This window comes from Sturnira hondurensis, unplaced genomic scaffold (assembly GCF_014824575.4).
Source record: "Sturnira hondurensis isolate 20B ecotype Veracruz unplaced genomic scaffold, ASM1482457v3 Scaffold0000167, whole genome shotgun sequence".
NCBI lineage: Eukaryota > Metazoa > Chordata > Mammalia > Chiroptera > Phyllostomidae > Sturnira > Sturnira hondurensis.
The window spans coordinates 5,066,650-5,082,371 of NW_028072798.1; the positions used below are offsets into that span (position 1 = coordinate 5,066,650).

Sequence of the window (15,722 nt, forward strand, 5' to 3'; positions counted from 1 at the left end):
GAGCTGGCGGCTTCCCCGCCGTCCCAGGTAATAGGGGCTTTGGGTTATGGCCTTATGGGTGTTGTCTGGCTTGCTGAAATAAAATTACTTCAAAGCGTTGGAACTACACAATAAATTCTTACCTGCTATTAGCAGCACTCATTTTTCCCTTTTTCCTCTGGACTCCAGAGCCACAGAACAAACCAACGACAAATAGATGGCACCATGCCCTGCCCGAGAAGATTTATGTATTCCTAAGGATCAGCCAATTTAATGGGGATTCACAGAGAGGGTTTTTTTTTTTTTTTACTATTTTTCAGATAATTCCGTTATTTGTTATTTCATACGAGATAATCTGTTCCATGAAAGGCCATTTATCCCCACAGGCTTTTGTACAGGCTACTAGTATATATATATATATATATTTATTGCATTGTGCATTTTGAAATATTGAATTTTTAACAATTTAAACATTTATCAGTTTTTTGTACACATCATGTGATTTTTTTTCGGCTTTACTAAGTCAAGGGCTACCTGATAGGAAGTAATCATCCAGCACCTGTGAGGAATGTGGACGGTGCGGTGTTTACCATCCCCTGTGGATGGGCGCATGCGTGTCTGCCAGAACTGGGAACTGTACTTGGGGAAACAGCAAAGGCCGGGCCCACTCTATGCAGTGAGCGCCTGCGGAGTTTTTGGGTCTGAAGGCGCATACCCAGCTTTTATAGGGATGGGCCAGAAATGGCTTGGGTCGCCGTCACGTAAGTCCACGTGGTTTGTACCCATGGACATAACTTCCCAGTGCTAACCGCAAAGCATCGTCTCCATCGAAGACACTTTTGGTGACCATGGAGATAGTGCAGGTATCGGCCAGGGTGGCAGCGGGATTCTCTGAAGCTCACTGGGTAGCCAAGCCCACTGGCGTTCCACACCCTCTTTGCTGAGTTCAGGCAGTTGTTCTGTGGACAGTGAGCAGGGCAACAAAAGCCCTTCTGTGCGGTGACAAATTGTTCCGGGCTTCAGTGAGCGAGTAATTATTTAAATGCAGTAATTATTTAATTTTCTTCACTGAAAATGCTGGGATGGTGGGATGGTGAGCAGGGGGGAATTTTTCCCCAAAGGAGCTGTTTTTTAAAAAGTATTTGAATTAAAAGATTAGAACTATGGATTACTATGAGCAAAATTGTAAGTTCTGTATAACCTTGTTTAATACACCCTTACATAATTACTGGTGGTGGTAGTTGCATGGCTTATTTGTGCTCCATTTTATAATAGTCTTCAGCCACACAACATTCCTTAGCCTGTGCATAAGTGATCATCCTAATGAAGACAACTAAGTTCCCGGAAGTAGGCCTGGGGGGGTGGGGGGGTGCGTCCCCTGCGTGTGTAGGCACTTTTGGCAGCAGAGCCTGCAGACCAGAAGTGAGCCTCTGCTCAGTTCCGAGCCCTGTCAGATTCCAGGAATGGATCTTCCAGCTCGGAAGTGCCCTGCCCGAGTGCTCCTAGGGCAGGGTGGACCATCTCCGTCAGCCCTGCCAAAGGGGAAAGGCAGTCACTCTCCCACGGCCTCCACGGTTCCTTCTAGAAATCAAGAATGGCCTTGCAAAAAGTCCCCTGAAAGGCTCTTTAAAACGGCAGATCCCTGGGCGCCCCTCAGAATTTCGGGGTGCGGGGCGAGGGTGGGAATCTATATTGCTGCAAGCAGACTCCAGCTTCCATCTTGAGATTTCAGGTCCCTTACCAAAGGGAGTTTCGAGTCTCGAGCACCATTGCTAGTGGTTGTCTGGGTAGTTTATAGCTATTGTTGATTTTGTTCGCTGGCTTTAAATCAGTGATTTTAGGTGAATTGCTGCCCCCCCCCCCAAGAAATACAAAGAAATTGATAAGTTATAAAAGCTGTGTGTCTTNTTCTAGAAATCAAGAATGGCCTTGCAAAAAGTCCCCTGAAAGGCTCTTTAAAACGGCAGATCCCTGGGCGCCCCTCGGAATTTCGGGGTGCGGGGCGAGGGTGGGAATCTATATTGCTGCAAGCAGACTCCAGCTTCCATCTTGAGATTTCAGGTCCCTTACCAAAGGGAGTTTCGGGTCTCGAGCACCATTGCTAGTGGTTGTCTGAGTAGTTTATAGCTATTGTTGATTTTGTTCGCTGGCTTTAAATCAGTGATTTTAGGTGAATTGCTGCCCCCCCCCCAAGAAATACAAAGAAATTGATAAGTTATAAAAGCTGTGTGTCTTAAGCTGGAGAAAACTTATAATGCTGAGTTGCACCGAGCATGTGGCTGGGGCTTTCTCACAAGCCGCGGTCCGTCTCACGGGAGGAAGGGCAGCTTCCCGGCTTCCAGGACAGTGGGTTTTGCTCAGGGCGTGTTTCCGGGCAAGAGCTGGGGGCATGGGGCCGGGTCCTGGGCCGCACTTGCGCATCGGGTGGAGGGGCTTCAGCTAGGGAAGTTTCAGGGAGTCCTTTCAAGGCTTTGCTGGTCTCAGTAGAGATGTTTCTCTTGTGCTGTTCTCAGATGCAACGTGTTAACTGTTATTTATATATTTGCCACATATAAAAATAGTCATGAATATCTACAGATGAATACACATAGATAGGCCCCTTGGTGTTTTCAAAAACAAGTAGTAAAATATTCTGCAAAGCACGGTATATCATTTATCATGGAAAGAAGAGAACTGTTTGTGCGTTTTTAGTCCAATATTTTACCACCTTCTGGGAGTGGTTTTGCAGCCTTGCAAGGAGACTGAGAAAGGAAGTTGAGAAGGGTAGGAATGAATGTTTAAGTTCCCTTTTACACGCACCATATGTTCTTTATGTTGTTTTTGAATATATTAAATCCAGGGTGAAATAGCTGCCTTAGGACCTTGACCCACGCTTACTTTAAGAAATCATTCTGCCTCTTAAATTTCGACAGTAAAGCCAGAGGCAAGCGCGGGCAACGTGTTTACAGCACTTTGCCACAGTCCCCACACAGGTCCCTTACTGCCCCTTTTATGTCTGAGCTTTACCTGCTGGACTCGGGCGCCTTGATTTAACGCGTCCTTGGAATAGTGGTGGCCTTTCTTTTCTGGGAAAGGGGAAGAAAATAGTGCCCCTGGAGTACCATTGCCCTGGGAGGCATGTGGCTCTTTGCATGATTCACTGAGAATTCTACTAAGAAGTCAGAAATAAGCATTTCGGCAGAAGAATAACGAAAGCCACCGTCAGGAAAGACCTTATGGTCCCTTCAGTAGGATAAAATTTACATCGTAAGGCAGGCGCACTAAACAAAACTGTTTCTCTACTTCCTACCCTTATTTATTTCTCAAAATAATAGAGCAATGCTATTTTGACATTTTCACATTTGCATAACAACAGATGCCCATTTTAAAATATGTAACATTTTATATATTTTAAATGGAGCTTGGAGAATTTTAAATCAATATAGGTGCTTATATTTACCTAAGTCTGATTTTTAATCAGTGTAAATTATTATCATTAATTGTCATAATACATATTGACCTAGCTATTTCTACTTCAAAATTGCTTTTGTGTACAGTAACACATTTTATGTATGAAGAAAGGTACCACTGTTTTTTATTTTAAATAATAGGCATAAAATATTATAGATACCAACAACACTTATTTGTTATAACATTTGGAGAAGAAGGACTTAACAGAAGCTACGTGTTCATGACTTTGCCGCTTTCTCTGGAATTGTATGGCTATTCCTTTGAATCCACTCTGTGAATAACTAGCAAGGACATGTGGCCTTTCATAAATACAACTCTTTTTCCATGCTTGTCCTGCTTCCCTGCTTATATTCTTCCCCCCTTATATTCTTATAAAAAGAGTCTTTCTTAATGTACAGATTTACCAACTCATATCTCGCTAGACCCCAGAGATAAAACTGCCAGAAAGCAACAAGACAGGCTTCTTCGTGTAATATCTCTCAGCTGCTTTTTTGAGGTTTCACACATTCTCAAAAATAACAGCATTTTTAGCTGATCCCAATAGATTTTTCTCTGCAGCTGCATCACTTGAAAAAGCTTTTTGTTCCAGTTCTTAAAGTCTAAGTATTGAAAGTAATTTGAAAAAAAAGAAAAACATCCCAATTATGATTTGTGTGTGTGGTGATGACTTCAAGGGCTGACTGGGCTGCAAATGGGCTTTGACAAACAAGCCACTGGAAAACAGGCATTTCAGAGCACGCCATTGAGCGTGCCCATGTAAACTCCTGGGCACGTGGCAGAGCGGGCTTTTTTGGCAGGACCTCTGGTCTCAACCTGCAGTGATGCTAACGATATTAGCAAATTAGCACCACAGAGCTTGCCAGCTAATTCGCCAGAGCCCTGCTCACTCTCTCACTGCTGTAATTAAAACTAATTATTTTCTAAAACATAGTAATACACGAATATGTGCAATAATCATTTTGTAGTGGGCAATCTGTGGAGCCTTTTCTAAAGCTTCTTTTTTCTTTGTTTTTTGGCACATCGTGCTCCACGTGCACTGCCTTGCCGAAACCAGCACTCTCGTTTGCAGGATGTGAACAGGGTCCCATCCATAAAACCTCACGTTCATCTCATTTTGAAATAGAATGTTTTCTGGTGTCCACGCACTTCTGAGGCTCGCGGTTCTCTCCGTCTTCCTCTCCCACCTCCCCCTCTCCTCACACGTCTGTCTGGCCTCACACTCCCAGCCCCGTGCTGTGCAGATGGCTCACACTGTGGGGTGCTGCAGGCACTCAGCTGTCATTCCCTGGGTGTCCACACGCACTCCCCACTGCAGCCTTGCTCCTCCTTCAAAAAGAAGTCCAAGCCTATGTTTTTCACTTGAAAATGTCCATTCTTATTTGTAATAAGTGTCTATAAATCACTTGTTCTTTGGGGACCCTTTCATTCTAATGTGTGGATGAAGTTGATTGAATTTCTGAGCCTCAAGATAGAAAACGAGTTTTACATGGGGTTGTTGGGTCGACCCTTGAGCCGGTGTGGGTGTCCGACCTGGGCATTTGAGCTCTGCTGCAGACCAAACAAATGGATGCAGTGCACCGGGCTGCAGGGAAACCAGCCCCATTGCAACATAATTAGAAGTTCTTTCCTTCACAACTTACTTTTGACCATTGTCTTTGAAGTTCTATGTCACAATTGTCTTCCATTACTATAGACTAGGCCACACACAGCAGATTAAGATTTTCAAGTGAAAAAATATAAAGTGCAGATGATTTTGCAAACTGTAGATTATGTGAATTTAGGAGATTAAGAAAGCACTAAATCCCCTCATCACCAGGCAAAAAAGTATACACAGCCAACATTGGCTTTCAGCGCCTGATGAACAATTGGGAGATTGGGTTTATGGCTGCTCATCGCCTATTCTACCGAACAGTATCGATGTAAGTTGACCTGCGGTGGTTTGGGTCTTGAGCAGATGACTGGTTTTCTTTTTTTAAGACAAAGGGTCGCCAGAATGTCATGCTGTTTGGATTTCAGAAATTGGTATGCTCTGAGCTACAGTTCTTCCTTTCCTTCCTTCAAAGAAATTCGGGTACCCCGTGCACTGCTCCAGAACATGTGTCAGTGGGAGCTCAGCCTGGCGAGTCCCATGTATAACCCTAAACTCTTTCTCCTGTTTTCGATTAGCATCTATGGGTCTTGCAGATACGATGTCTCCTGGTGAGTCCAAACTGCCCCTGCCTCTCAAGACAGACGGCAAAGAAGAAGGCACTCCGCAGCCTGAGAGCAAGGCGAAGGTATTTCCTCTCTCCTCTGCACGCGGTGTGGGGGCTGCCTTGCTACGGCTGCCATGTTCTTGAGTCACTGGTGTTGGCTGACACTTTGTTTTCCGTTTGGTCTCTCCTCGCTGCATGCCTCCATTGTCTGCAACGTGTTTGTAGTCTTTCTTTCCCCACCCCCTCATGGTGTGGATCTGAAAGTTACTAGTTCTTACGGCATCAACTCATGGTCGTGGGGGAGGGGGGGAGGGGCAAGACCCACCTAAGAGAGATGCTTTGGGGGTGGGGAGAAGTAAGGAATCTTGCCTGGTTTTGATTCTCGCAGCCATTTTCTCTGCCTTCAGTTTGTAGCTTCCTGTTTTGGCCGCCTCAGCAACAACAACATACTTAATATTTTGCTTTCCTGCCTTATTTGATAAATAAGGTGAACAGCTTTTTTTTTTCTTTCTTTCATAATGGGTAACCCATGCTTAGCATTCCATGTAAGCTTGAAGTAAGCATGGTGGCTTAGTGGCCGTATCCGGCCGGCATCCAGCAAACTTACCAAATTATACTAATTAAGAATGCTGTTTTAATGCCTTTCTGTGTGTGTGTTTGTGTGTGTGTTGTTTGTACGTGTTTTATATATATATCTGTTACATAGATATATATATAAAAGTCAGTCTGTTAAACTGGATGTACTTGGCGCTATTGTAAATAAAGTTTTCCCTACCTTGTCACTTTTTTGTTCCCCTACCACAGGATAGCTACAGCTCTCAGGGTACCTCTCAGCCCCCCACCCCCGGCAACCCGCCAGTCCCCTCCCCAATGTCCCCCAGCTCTGCTAGCATCTCCTCCTTTCACGGAGATGAAAGCGATAGCATTGGCAGCCCAGGCTGGCCAAAGACTCCGTCAAGCCCTGTAAGTGGCTCCGGTTTTCCTGGTTTTCTTTCTTTTTTTTTTTTCGGGGTTTTTTGATAATTGACTAATTCTACTTTAATGCTTGCTTATTTATTTGTGTATAAGACTTTTTCTTCATTAATGTATCGATGAAAGGGGTGCTTTATCGTTCTATCAGTAACAGAGTGAGTACAGTTGATGTGCATCGTAGAAGTTGATTTCTGTTCATGAAACCGCTGCTGTAAGGAACCACCTGTGGACCGAGCGTGCGATTGTGTTACTGGGTCCAAACTCCCTCCCACAGTGACTTGGTTTAAATGTCTAACCCGTCGTGCACCTGAGAAACTTAGGAAATCTAAAACGAGGCCCTTCTCCATGTACGTGGGAACTAATGAGCAGCTATGGAGTAAATGACAGGTTTGGCGTTCGGCCCAGATCTTTCAGGGGCTGCTGTATCTGAAACATCTTACTTCCAAACTGTTACCTAAAAATCTAAGCATTATACTCTGGGTACAATTCGGCATAATATGAGCCCTGCTTGTTTCAACCCACTTCTCAGAAATTAACAGAAAAGTTGTGGGAATGTTAGTGCATGTGACTGTTTGGAATGTTACTTTTAGATTAATGATATGTGCCTACATTAGAATCAGTTGAGGTGAAAAATTATATCCTGCATGGGACTGCTAATAATCTGGAAATTGTGTGGTTTCCAAGTGATTTATATTTTAAAAAATGATAATGTGTATATAAGGGAATTTTTTAGCCTTTATATTCTTCTGCCCGTAGAGTCTTTGTTTTCCTACTAAAATCAGTTCGGTGCCATCAAAAAAAAAAAGGAAGAATGGCACTGTAGTGCCCTTTATTTTACGTTCATGTGGTGAATCAAAAGATCTTTAAAAACAAAACAAAACCTTAATGTTCTATTACTTACCAAGAAAGCTTAATTAACACACTAATTTTTGTGGGCCAGTGTATTGGAAAGCGTGGCTCGGGACTAGCAAGTGGGAAAAGACTCTAACTGCGGAATTCGGCAAGCTCGTCACATCCCAAAAGGAGGCTGCCGTCGACTATCCTTGCGATGGTTTAAGCCAATTGAGCTGAAGGTTTTTAAAAAGCTGGTGGTTCCAGTACATGTTTGTAAAATTCATACAGAGCTCTAGTCTAACCAGTGTTTTCCTTTTCAGAGGAAGAAATAGTAGATATTCTCTGTTACCTTCTCTGTAGGCATGTTTTGCTTTTGCAACAGCTGAAATAAAGTGAACAGTGCTTCCAGGGTGGGTTAAGCAGAACTAACAGGGAGGGAGGATGCAGCTCCCGATGCTGAAGTCTGTGTGTCAGTGGCTTTGAATCTCAGAAGGCATCCAAAATTGGGGGAGGGGGGGTACCCGGTTTGTGTTGTCTTAATCTGAAGAAAAGCATTTTTGATTCAGTAATGCTCTCAAGTTAACAGGTAGAACTCAAATGATAACTTTCAAAACACATTTGTATGTTGGCTCAGAGGGAGAAATTTTAGAGGTTGAAAATTTTTAAAACATTAAGATAATAGTAAAGGCCAAGTAGATTAAAAGCAAAGACTACTCATGGACTATATGTTGGAAATTCTACCTTGCTGATTTCTGACTTATAGAAAATGATTGAGATATTTATTGTATTTTAACTTCCTAGTTTCATTCACCCCATGTTCTACTTAAATACAAGAAAAAAAGCAAATTGAATTGTTAACTTTATTTTCTGATTATAATATACTTAAAATTGCATATGACTCTTCTTATTTCTAAATATTTTTACATACATTACCTCTTACTGTACCCTAACCTTTATAAGAGTTATTTTCAAAGATTTTATTTATTAACTTTTAGAGGGAAAGGGAGGGAGAAAAAGAGGGAGCGAAACATCAATGTGCAAGAGATACATGGATCGGTTGACTCTCGCACGCCCCTAACTGGGGACCTGGCCTGCAACCCAGGCATGTGCCCTGACGGGGAATTGAAGCAGTGACCTTTCGGTTCCCAGGCCAGCACTCCATCCACTGAGCCACACTAGCCAGGACCATTTTAAGAATTTCTAAGCTAACTTTGGCTCCTGTGGTAGATAAGAACAAGAGCAGCTTCAGTTGGGTGGTGGGAGATGTTAAGGATTGATCTAGATGAGAAAACAGCCATTCTCTTGAATGAAATGCTAATTCCAGAAAGGACCAAAGGCTGTTGTAACGAAGGACCTCATTTTGTCCCTGCTGTGTCTGAGACTGACACGGTTGTACTGAGAGGTGCCCTTACCATGCCCCTAGTAAAGCCAGTCTAGCAGCAGGCGTGGACTACACAGAAACACCTTCTGTGCTTCGGCAGTGCACTGCGGACCAGCCCTGTGTTGTCACAAAACACTCTGAAATGAAAGTAAACATTCGCACATACACATATTACCAGGCATATGGTAAAGACTGCTGAAATGTAAATCTGCCGAAAAGACTTGAGCAGAGATGTACTTATAGACTTAATTAAGTTATATGCAAGGAAAACATCCGTGGCACTACAGTCTATGTGTTGCTGTGATTTCCCAGCAATCCCCATTTATTTCTTTTGCCTCCACGGCAGTCTCATTTGGTAGGATACACTTTTTACTACCCGGAAACAGTATGAGTTGGTCCTAGTGACCTCGAGAAGTTAACCCATCTTTCTGCAGAGCTAGTTAGTTTACCCATAGCCCGTGTGTAGACTGTATAACGGCGTTTATCCAAAAGTCACAACGTAGCCAATGTCCGAGCAGAAAGGTCTGTGTTGAGCCTGGTCAGTGATAAAGTATATACTCCTTGTTTGCCGAGGCTTTTGTTTCTCCGTGTTCTTTTCTCTCCCGGACACCGAGACAAATGTTGGTCGTCAGCTGGGAGGCAGACCTCAAGGCCAGGAGTGTAGAGGTTAAGTGGCGGCGGTGGGCCCAGTCCCATCACAGCTTCAGTCTGACCAGATAGTGTCCACGTGCATTTAGCGCTGTGCTCACAGAATCCTTTTTAGTAAGACGTTTTAATCGGCTGTTAATTCTCATTCGGATGGTGCCCGGCTTTCCAGACCTTTCTATCCATATGAACATTCATTCATGGAACGAATACCCACAGAGCACGGTCACTGTGCAGTTGCTGCTGGTGATTCCAAGTTCGCAGGGATTTAAAGCGGAGTCAGGAGAGTGGAGGGCAGACAGATAATCCCTTGCAAAACATGGACTTTTCTACACTGTGAGCGCGGGCCACCCCGGGCAGGTGAGCCTGCAGTGTAACCGAGGTGAGGGAGCGAGCATCGAGGAGCACATCCTAGGACCTAAGGCAAGAACAGGGCCCAACCACGTCACTTCCATTCGCAAGCCTTCCTGCATCATGATGCCATGAAAATGTCTTTGTGAAGCTCTAAAACTATGAAAAAATACAGTGATTCTATTAAGAACTGTGATCTTCATTAAGCGTTTCTCGTTTCTCATTTTAAGAGAACAAATTGAGATATTCAGACATTGAACTTAAGTTGAATTAATAAAAAAAAAGATAGGAAAAGTTAACATATGTATAGTCAAGCTAATTTGAGACCTGTTTCAAGTTAGGAGAATTGCTCTTTTCCAAAGTAGGAACAAGCCCTCTCATCACTTTGGTCCTGAGTTCCTTCTTCCGGAGCCCTTCCCAGTTTGGGTGTAGAGAGGACTGGGTTGGAATGGCAGCTGGAGCTTACATTCAGGGTGTTGGGAGAGTAACTTTACATCGAAATGATTGCTTTTATTTCTCTGAAATTTCAGATTGCTGAGATCGAATCTGAAACTTTCTAGTTTTTCACAAATGAAACACAAGAGGAGGGAGGTCAGGGCTTTTTCATTGATTTTAAGGGAGAATGCCTTTTTTTTTCATATCCTTACCTCAAGTTTTTGTTTATTTTAAAACATTGGCTCCATTTTCACCTTAGAGTACCCCCAAAAAGGAAAAAACTCAGTACTAGGATTAAAAACCTCCTGGTAACAACTACCCCGTTAATGACGACAAAGCTCCTGAAAGGTTCTCAGTATGAGACTGTGGTATAAAATATTAGAATAGCTTTTTTCCTTGGCTGTAATAATAGGAAAATAAACTTTGGAAAGTTACAGTCATGTACATGGTGTATTCCATATTCTGGAACATACAAGGTCATGTCAACAGAACAGGAATGTGTGCCTGTATTTTTAAGCTCTTACCTAAAGTAATTTTGAAATGACGGACGTGCTGTTTAGCTTCAGCATCAGTGCAAATTCTAAAAGATCACACTGCGTTTTATCCTACCACTACCCATTTTTCTTCTTTACATCAACTGTATCACCTATTTCTACATATTTGATGGAAAGATTTTTACGCCTCAATACTTCTGAAGCCGAAGACTTAACATCTCAGCGAACGTAGCTTGGGAGAATCGCATGTTAATTGGAGGGAAAGCCATGAGTTAGCAGCTTTGTGGGTTTATTCTCAGGCTCCTGGCTCAGGTCCTGTTTTTACTGGGGATGGTCTCACTAAGCAAGGCAGAGCATCAGGCCTCAACGGCAGGCATGTTATCATCTAACCCCTGAAATTTCAGCAATGTGTTTAAAATTATCTTAAGCTAAATTTAATGCGGAAGAGTTAAGAAAAGCTCCATCTAAATAATAGCTACTATGTTGCAAATGATCATCTAGTAAATCAACGTGACTGAACAAAGTAAATCGCTGTTCCAAGGAGATCTTTGTAGGGAATTTGGTAGTGAATTTGTACAATAACCGCAGAGTTACAAATTATTACAAGTACACGGACATTGTTGCAAATATAGAGACATAAAAGACAAGGAAACTATGCAGTTGGGCTGCTTAGGACTAAAAGCGTTCGTTTCCCCCATCGCATCATTCGACGGTGGGCTCAAGTGTGCAGAAACGGTGACTTCTGACATGTTAGTATCGAGTACAGTTGGAAGAGTAACAGACCAAGAATTAGAGCCTTAGCACATGGGCATATAGACACACACATGTAAGAGTAACTACACATTTATCTGTACATATGCTGGAAGTATGAAATAGCACGTGCTCATGGTTAAAACATGGTTACGTAAGAAAGCTATTAAAATAATTCTGTACTGGGCCTTCACCACGGTGGAGAAGTTGAAGATGCCCTAAGTGGGGAGCTGGCCATCATGGCCCCAGTGCCGTGCGCTCAGAGAACTCTCGGCCCCACACCACTGGGTCCCACTGACCGGCCTCTTATTTTCAGCAGGTTCCATGCGTTTGCCCTTCCTCCATGTGACTGAGTTTTAATGGAGACACACATTAGCCATTCTTAGTTTCACAAGGAAAAGAGAGTCCATATAGTTTGGGGGGCTCTATAATGATACTACACGTAAGTGTTAGGTTCACTGGGGCCCTTCTGTGAGCTAACACCCTTTTGTTGTTGAAAATGACCTGAGGTGTTATTGGAATCTTGCCTTCTGGGATTCAATGCTTAGATCAATAAAGTAAAAGAGGTTTTTGTTCCTTAAGTGTATAGAAGGGGGAATTTGGGCCTTTGTTTAAAGTCAAAGTAAACTCTTAATTAAGAACTGTTTAGTTTGTGCCTGAACTAGTAGCCTTCATTCCTAATTGTTGTGTGATAGTAGTAGTTTTTAAATTCCTTCCCTCTCTGTATTTGGTAGCTCACTGCTTCTCTCTCACCTTCCACCCTTTCCCTCTGCCCCCCGCCGTGCCCCCTCTCCAAATGCCCCTCTGGGCTCCAGAAGTCCAGCTCCTCCTCTACCACTGGGGAGAAGATCACAAAGGTGTACGAGCTGGGGAACGAGCCGGAGAGGAAGCTGTGGGTCGACCGCTACCTTACCTTCATGGAGGAGAGAGGCTCCCCCGTCGCCAGCCTGCCTGCCGTGGGCAAGAAGCCCCTGGACCTGTTCCGACTCTATGTGTGTGTCAAAGAGATCGGAGGTTTGGCCCAGGTAGGAGTGAATGAATGGATGGATGGGTGGGTGAGTGCATAAGGGGACATTCTAGATAAGCTCTTACAGCAACTTTCTTGGAATATGTAGGCTCAGGTCATTTTCTCACAAAAGTAAAGCTAAGCCTCTCAGAAAGTCACCTTCATAGGGTCCCTGGCTGTGCAGCCAACTCAGTGTGACATCAGCAAGTCATTTATATGGGCTTCAGTCCCCAATCTGTACAATGAGACACCGGGCTAGGTTTCTCTTCTGGGACCCTGACAGCTGCAGAGTTCTATGGGGTCTGCTGGGTTTCATGGTAAATACTCTAAAAATGTTTTGCAAATGACCAAAGTAATTGTCTGGCTCAGCTATAAATAAGATTCACTGTTTCCCTCTGTCCAGAGCAATAATCAGGAAATACTTGTAAAACCAGGTCCCTGACACCCGGGCCACAGGGGGTCACCTCTGCCCTTATTCACGGGGCTGGGTCAAGGGTAGGCAAGGTGGTACCTGGGGTGTGGGATTTCAGGAGCCACTTGTGTTCAGGGTGGTGCAGGTGCCTGCCCTGGGCTGCCTGACTCTCAGGGCATATCCCTCTTAAATGTCACACCCTCAAGGCCACACTTTCCTCACTGAGTCCTAGTCCTGCCTTAACGTGAAGTCTGGTGGGCATGTGAGATCGCTGCAGGAAGGACAGGAAGGGCACTGACCCTCAGATGCTCCTTGCCTCTTAGGCAAGGGCCTTTGTCTTTCTAAGTTCCTATAACATGCAGGAGACAGCAGCCCTAAAGAAGACAGGAAACTAACAAACCTAGAGTACAGTGGTGTTGTGGCCCAAGGACTCCTAGGGTAGGTGGCAGAGGCCAGGTCTGAATCCAAAACGCCTGCGCCCACCCCCATCAGCAGTGGTTCACAGACCCAGCTAGGCATTGACAGGTAACTCATACCTGTCAATACCTGGGCTCCCACCCAGATCAGTGAAGGGAGCCACTGTGGGCACTTGGTGGCCTGATACACAGTGAGGCACACTGCATTCCACCCAGGTGGTGCAGGTCACGAAGGCGAGGCATTTAACTCACAAGTCTCCCCTGATCTCAGTGTCCACGTTGCACAACTCGGTGTCACAAGTCTCCCCTGATCTCAGTGTCCACGCTGCACAACTCGGTGTCACAAGTCTCCCCTGATCTCAGTGTCCACACTGCACAACTCAGCTGCAGGAGAGGCCTTGGTTCTCTCTGAGGTGCCCCATCCCACCCGCGGGGGCCCTGAGACCCCCACACAGCTCAGCTCAGCAACGTGCATGTCAGGGTGTCCCGGGCAGCTCTCCCCCTAATGTCTGCAGGAGCGCGCAGGCCTGCTTGTCGCCGGCTGACAGTAAGCGCCGAGAGCGGCACCTAGCACTTCCATGAGCGTTGGGCGGTTGATCGTGCACCATTTAGTACTGAGTAAATGGATATAAGGAGCTTTGTGAGAAAGCTTGAATCCAAAAATTTAACATTTCATTAAAAACCACTTGTGCCCTTAACCCTTCCCCACGCTGTTGAACACAGGACGCAAGTGAACGCTGAATAATCCCCAAGTATTTGCAGGGATTCATGTTTCATTCATGGGTTGAACCTTCCATAATGCTGTTCCCCAGCGGGAACCAAAAGGGTGAAATAATGCCTAACATCTTACATAACATGCAGGACTTTTTTCCTCCCCTGATTTTGCTACTGTATTCTTTCCAGCCTGAGGGTAAGTGGGGCCCTGACAGTCCCGTGACTGCCCTGGAGTCCGGCTGGGATCAAGAGCCCAGCGAGGTATGATGGCTTGTGCTGGGCCTGTAAGTCGGGGTCCCCTTAGGCAGGGGCCTTGTTCCCTTTGCCAGACACCACAAGAAAGCCTCATGTGAGGGGGTGGACGTGGCCGGGCTAACAGGCTCATCTTTCTGGGAGTGTGTGGCTGTTGGAAGGAAACACTAGTTTGCATGTCAAGGCTGAAACACTCAATTTGCCAAATGGTTCTGTCACTGGTTTTAAAAGTAGTTATTAGATGCCCTTTTCCAAAAAATTACAAGCAGGACGGGACCGAGCGAGCACGTGTGCACCTGTGCTCGGGGACCCGTGGTGGCTCTGAGCCGCAGCGACAGAAGAATGCAAGGCGTTAGCAGACGCGCCGGGCAGGGGAAGCCTGATGCGCGGTGTTTTTGTGCGGCCATCAGCAGGCTCCTTAATGGCTTTATAACTGTAAGTGCTGTCTTTGCACTACTGAGTGGGAGTCATGAGCATTAGTTAAAAGTGGCAAATGAAAAAAAAAAAAAAGTACACCAAGACATTAAGTGCTTTTTTTGTCTCCTGGCTTTAAACAAGCTACTTTACTGCAAACCAATGACCCTGCCCTTTTTTTTTCTTGCTAGGTTAATAAAAACAAGAAGTGGCGTGAGCTGGCAACCAACCTGAATGTTGGCACGTCGAGCAGCGCAGCAAGCTCCCTGAAAAAGCAGTATATCCAGTACCTGTTTGCCTTCGAGTGCAAGACTGAGCGCGGAGAGGAGCCACCGCCCGAAGTCTTCAGCACCGGGGAAACCAAGAAGCAGCCCAAGCTGCAGCCGCCATCTCCTGGTAAGCAGGAGCACTGCAGCCTCTGCCCAGTGGCTGGGCCTGGGCCTGGGCCCGGGCCTGGGCCTGGACGGCCGCGGGCGGAGTCCAGTGGAAGAGAGACTGAAAGTGTGCCTAGTGGCCTTTCTGGTCTGCATTTCAAAGGCACCACTCTTTAGGTTTACCTCATTTAGTCAAAGTAGACTTCGGAATTCATAGCTGAACACTGTTACTCATCATCCAGGTGTGTGAAGTAATCCACCTAGCTCTGTCCAAAGGACTAGCCCAGGAAGCTGTGCTGGCAGGTGTGCCCCTCGAAACTCCACCCTGCAGTGGGACGGGTGGTTCCTACCTGCTCGGCCTCCGTCAGGAACACTCAGACTTGCGCATTAGTGAAGCGGAATCTGGACTTCGTTGTCATGTCCCTGCCCTGCAAGTTGTCACCCTTAGGGAACACAGCAGACTGTCATGGTAAAGACGCCGTGTCCAGTCAGCTCGGATCAAGAGGGCAGGCGTGCTGGGAGTAACGGTGGGTCACCTAGACTCTCACAGACGAATCCAGTTGACACCTGCCTGCCTCCGGTCCTCCATGCTGCTGCTGGCGACCCTGCGCTCTTCAGCCCTCTTCTACCTGCTAGTGTTTAGAATCT

General features: G+C 45.4%; 1 protein-coding gene across 6 annotated transcripts in view; it reads left to right on the forward strand.

The window, feature by feature from the left end:
* Positions 1–15,722, forward strand: part of ARID1B (AT-rich interaction domain 1B) — a 394,749-nt gene that overhangs the window by 358,272 nt on the left and 20,755 nt on the right. For 5 of the 6 annotated variants that reach the window (XM_037053930.1, XM_037054108.1, XM_037054274.1 and 2 more), the window contains 4 exons: positions 5,596–5,705; positions 6,429–6,587; positions 12,302–12,511; positions 14,892–15,096. In XM_037053930.1, coding sequence (XP_036909825.1) covers positions 5,596–5,705; positions 6,429–6,587; positions 12,302–12,511; positions 14,892–15,096 — 684 coding nt within the window. The remainder of the gene's footprint in view (positions 1–5,595; positions 5,706–6,428; positions 6,588–12,301; positions 12,512–14,891; positions 15,097–15,722) is intronic. The other variant, XM_037054196.1, reaches the window with a different exon arrangement.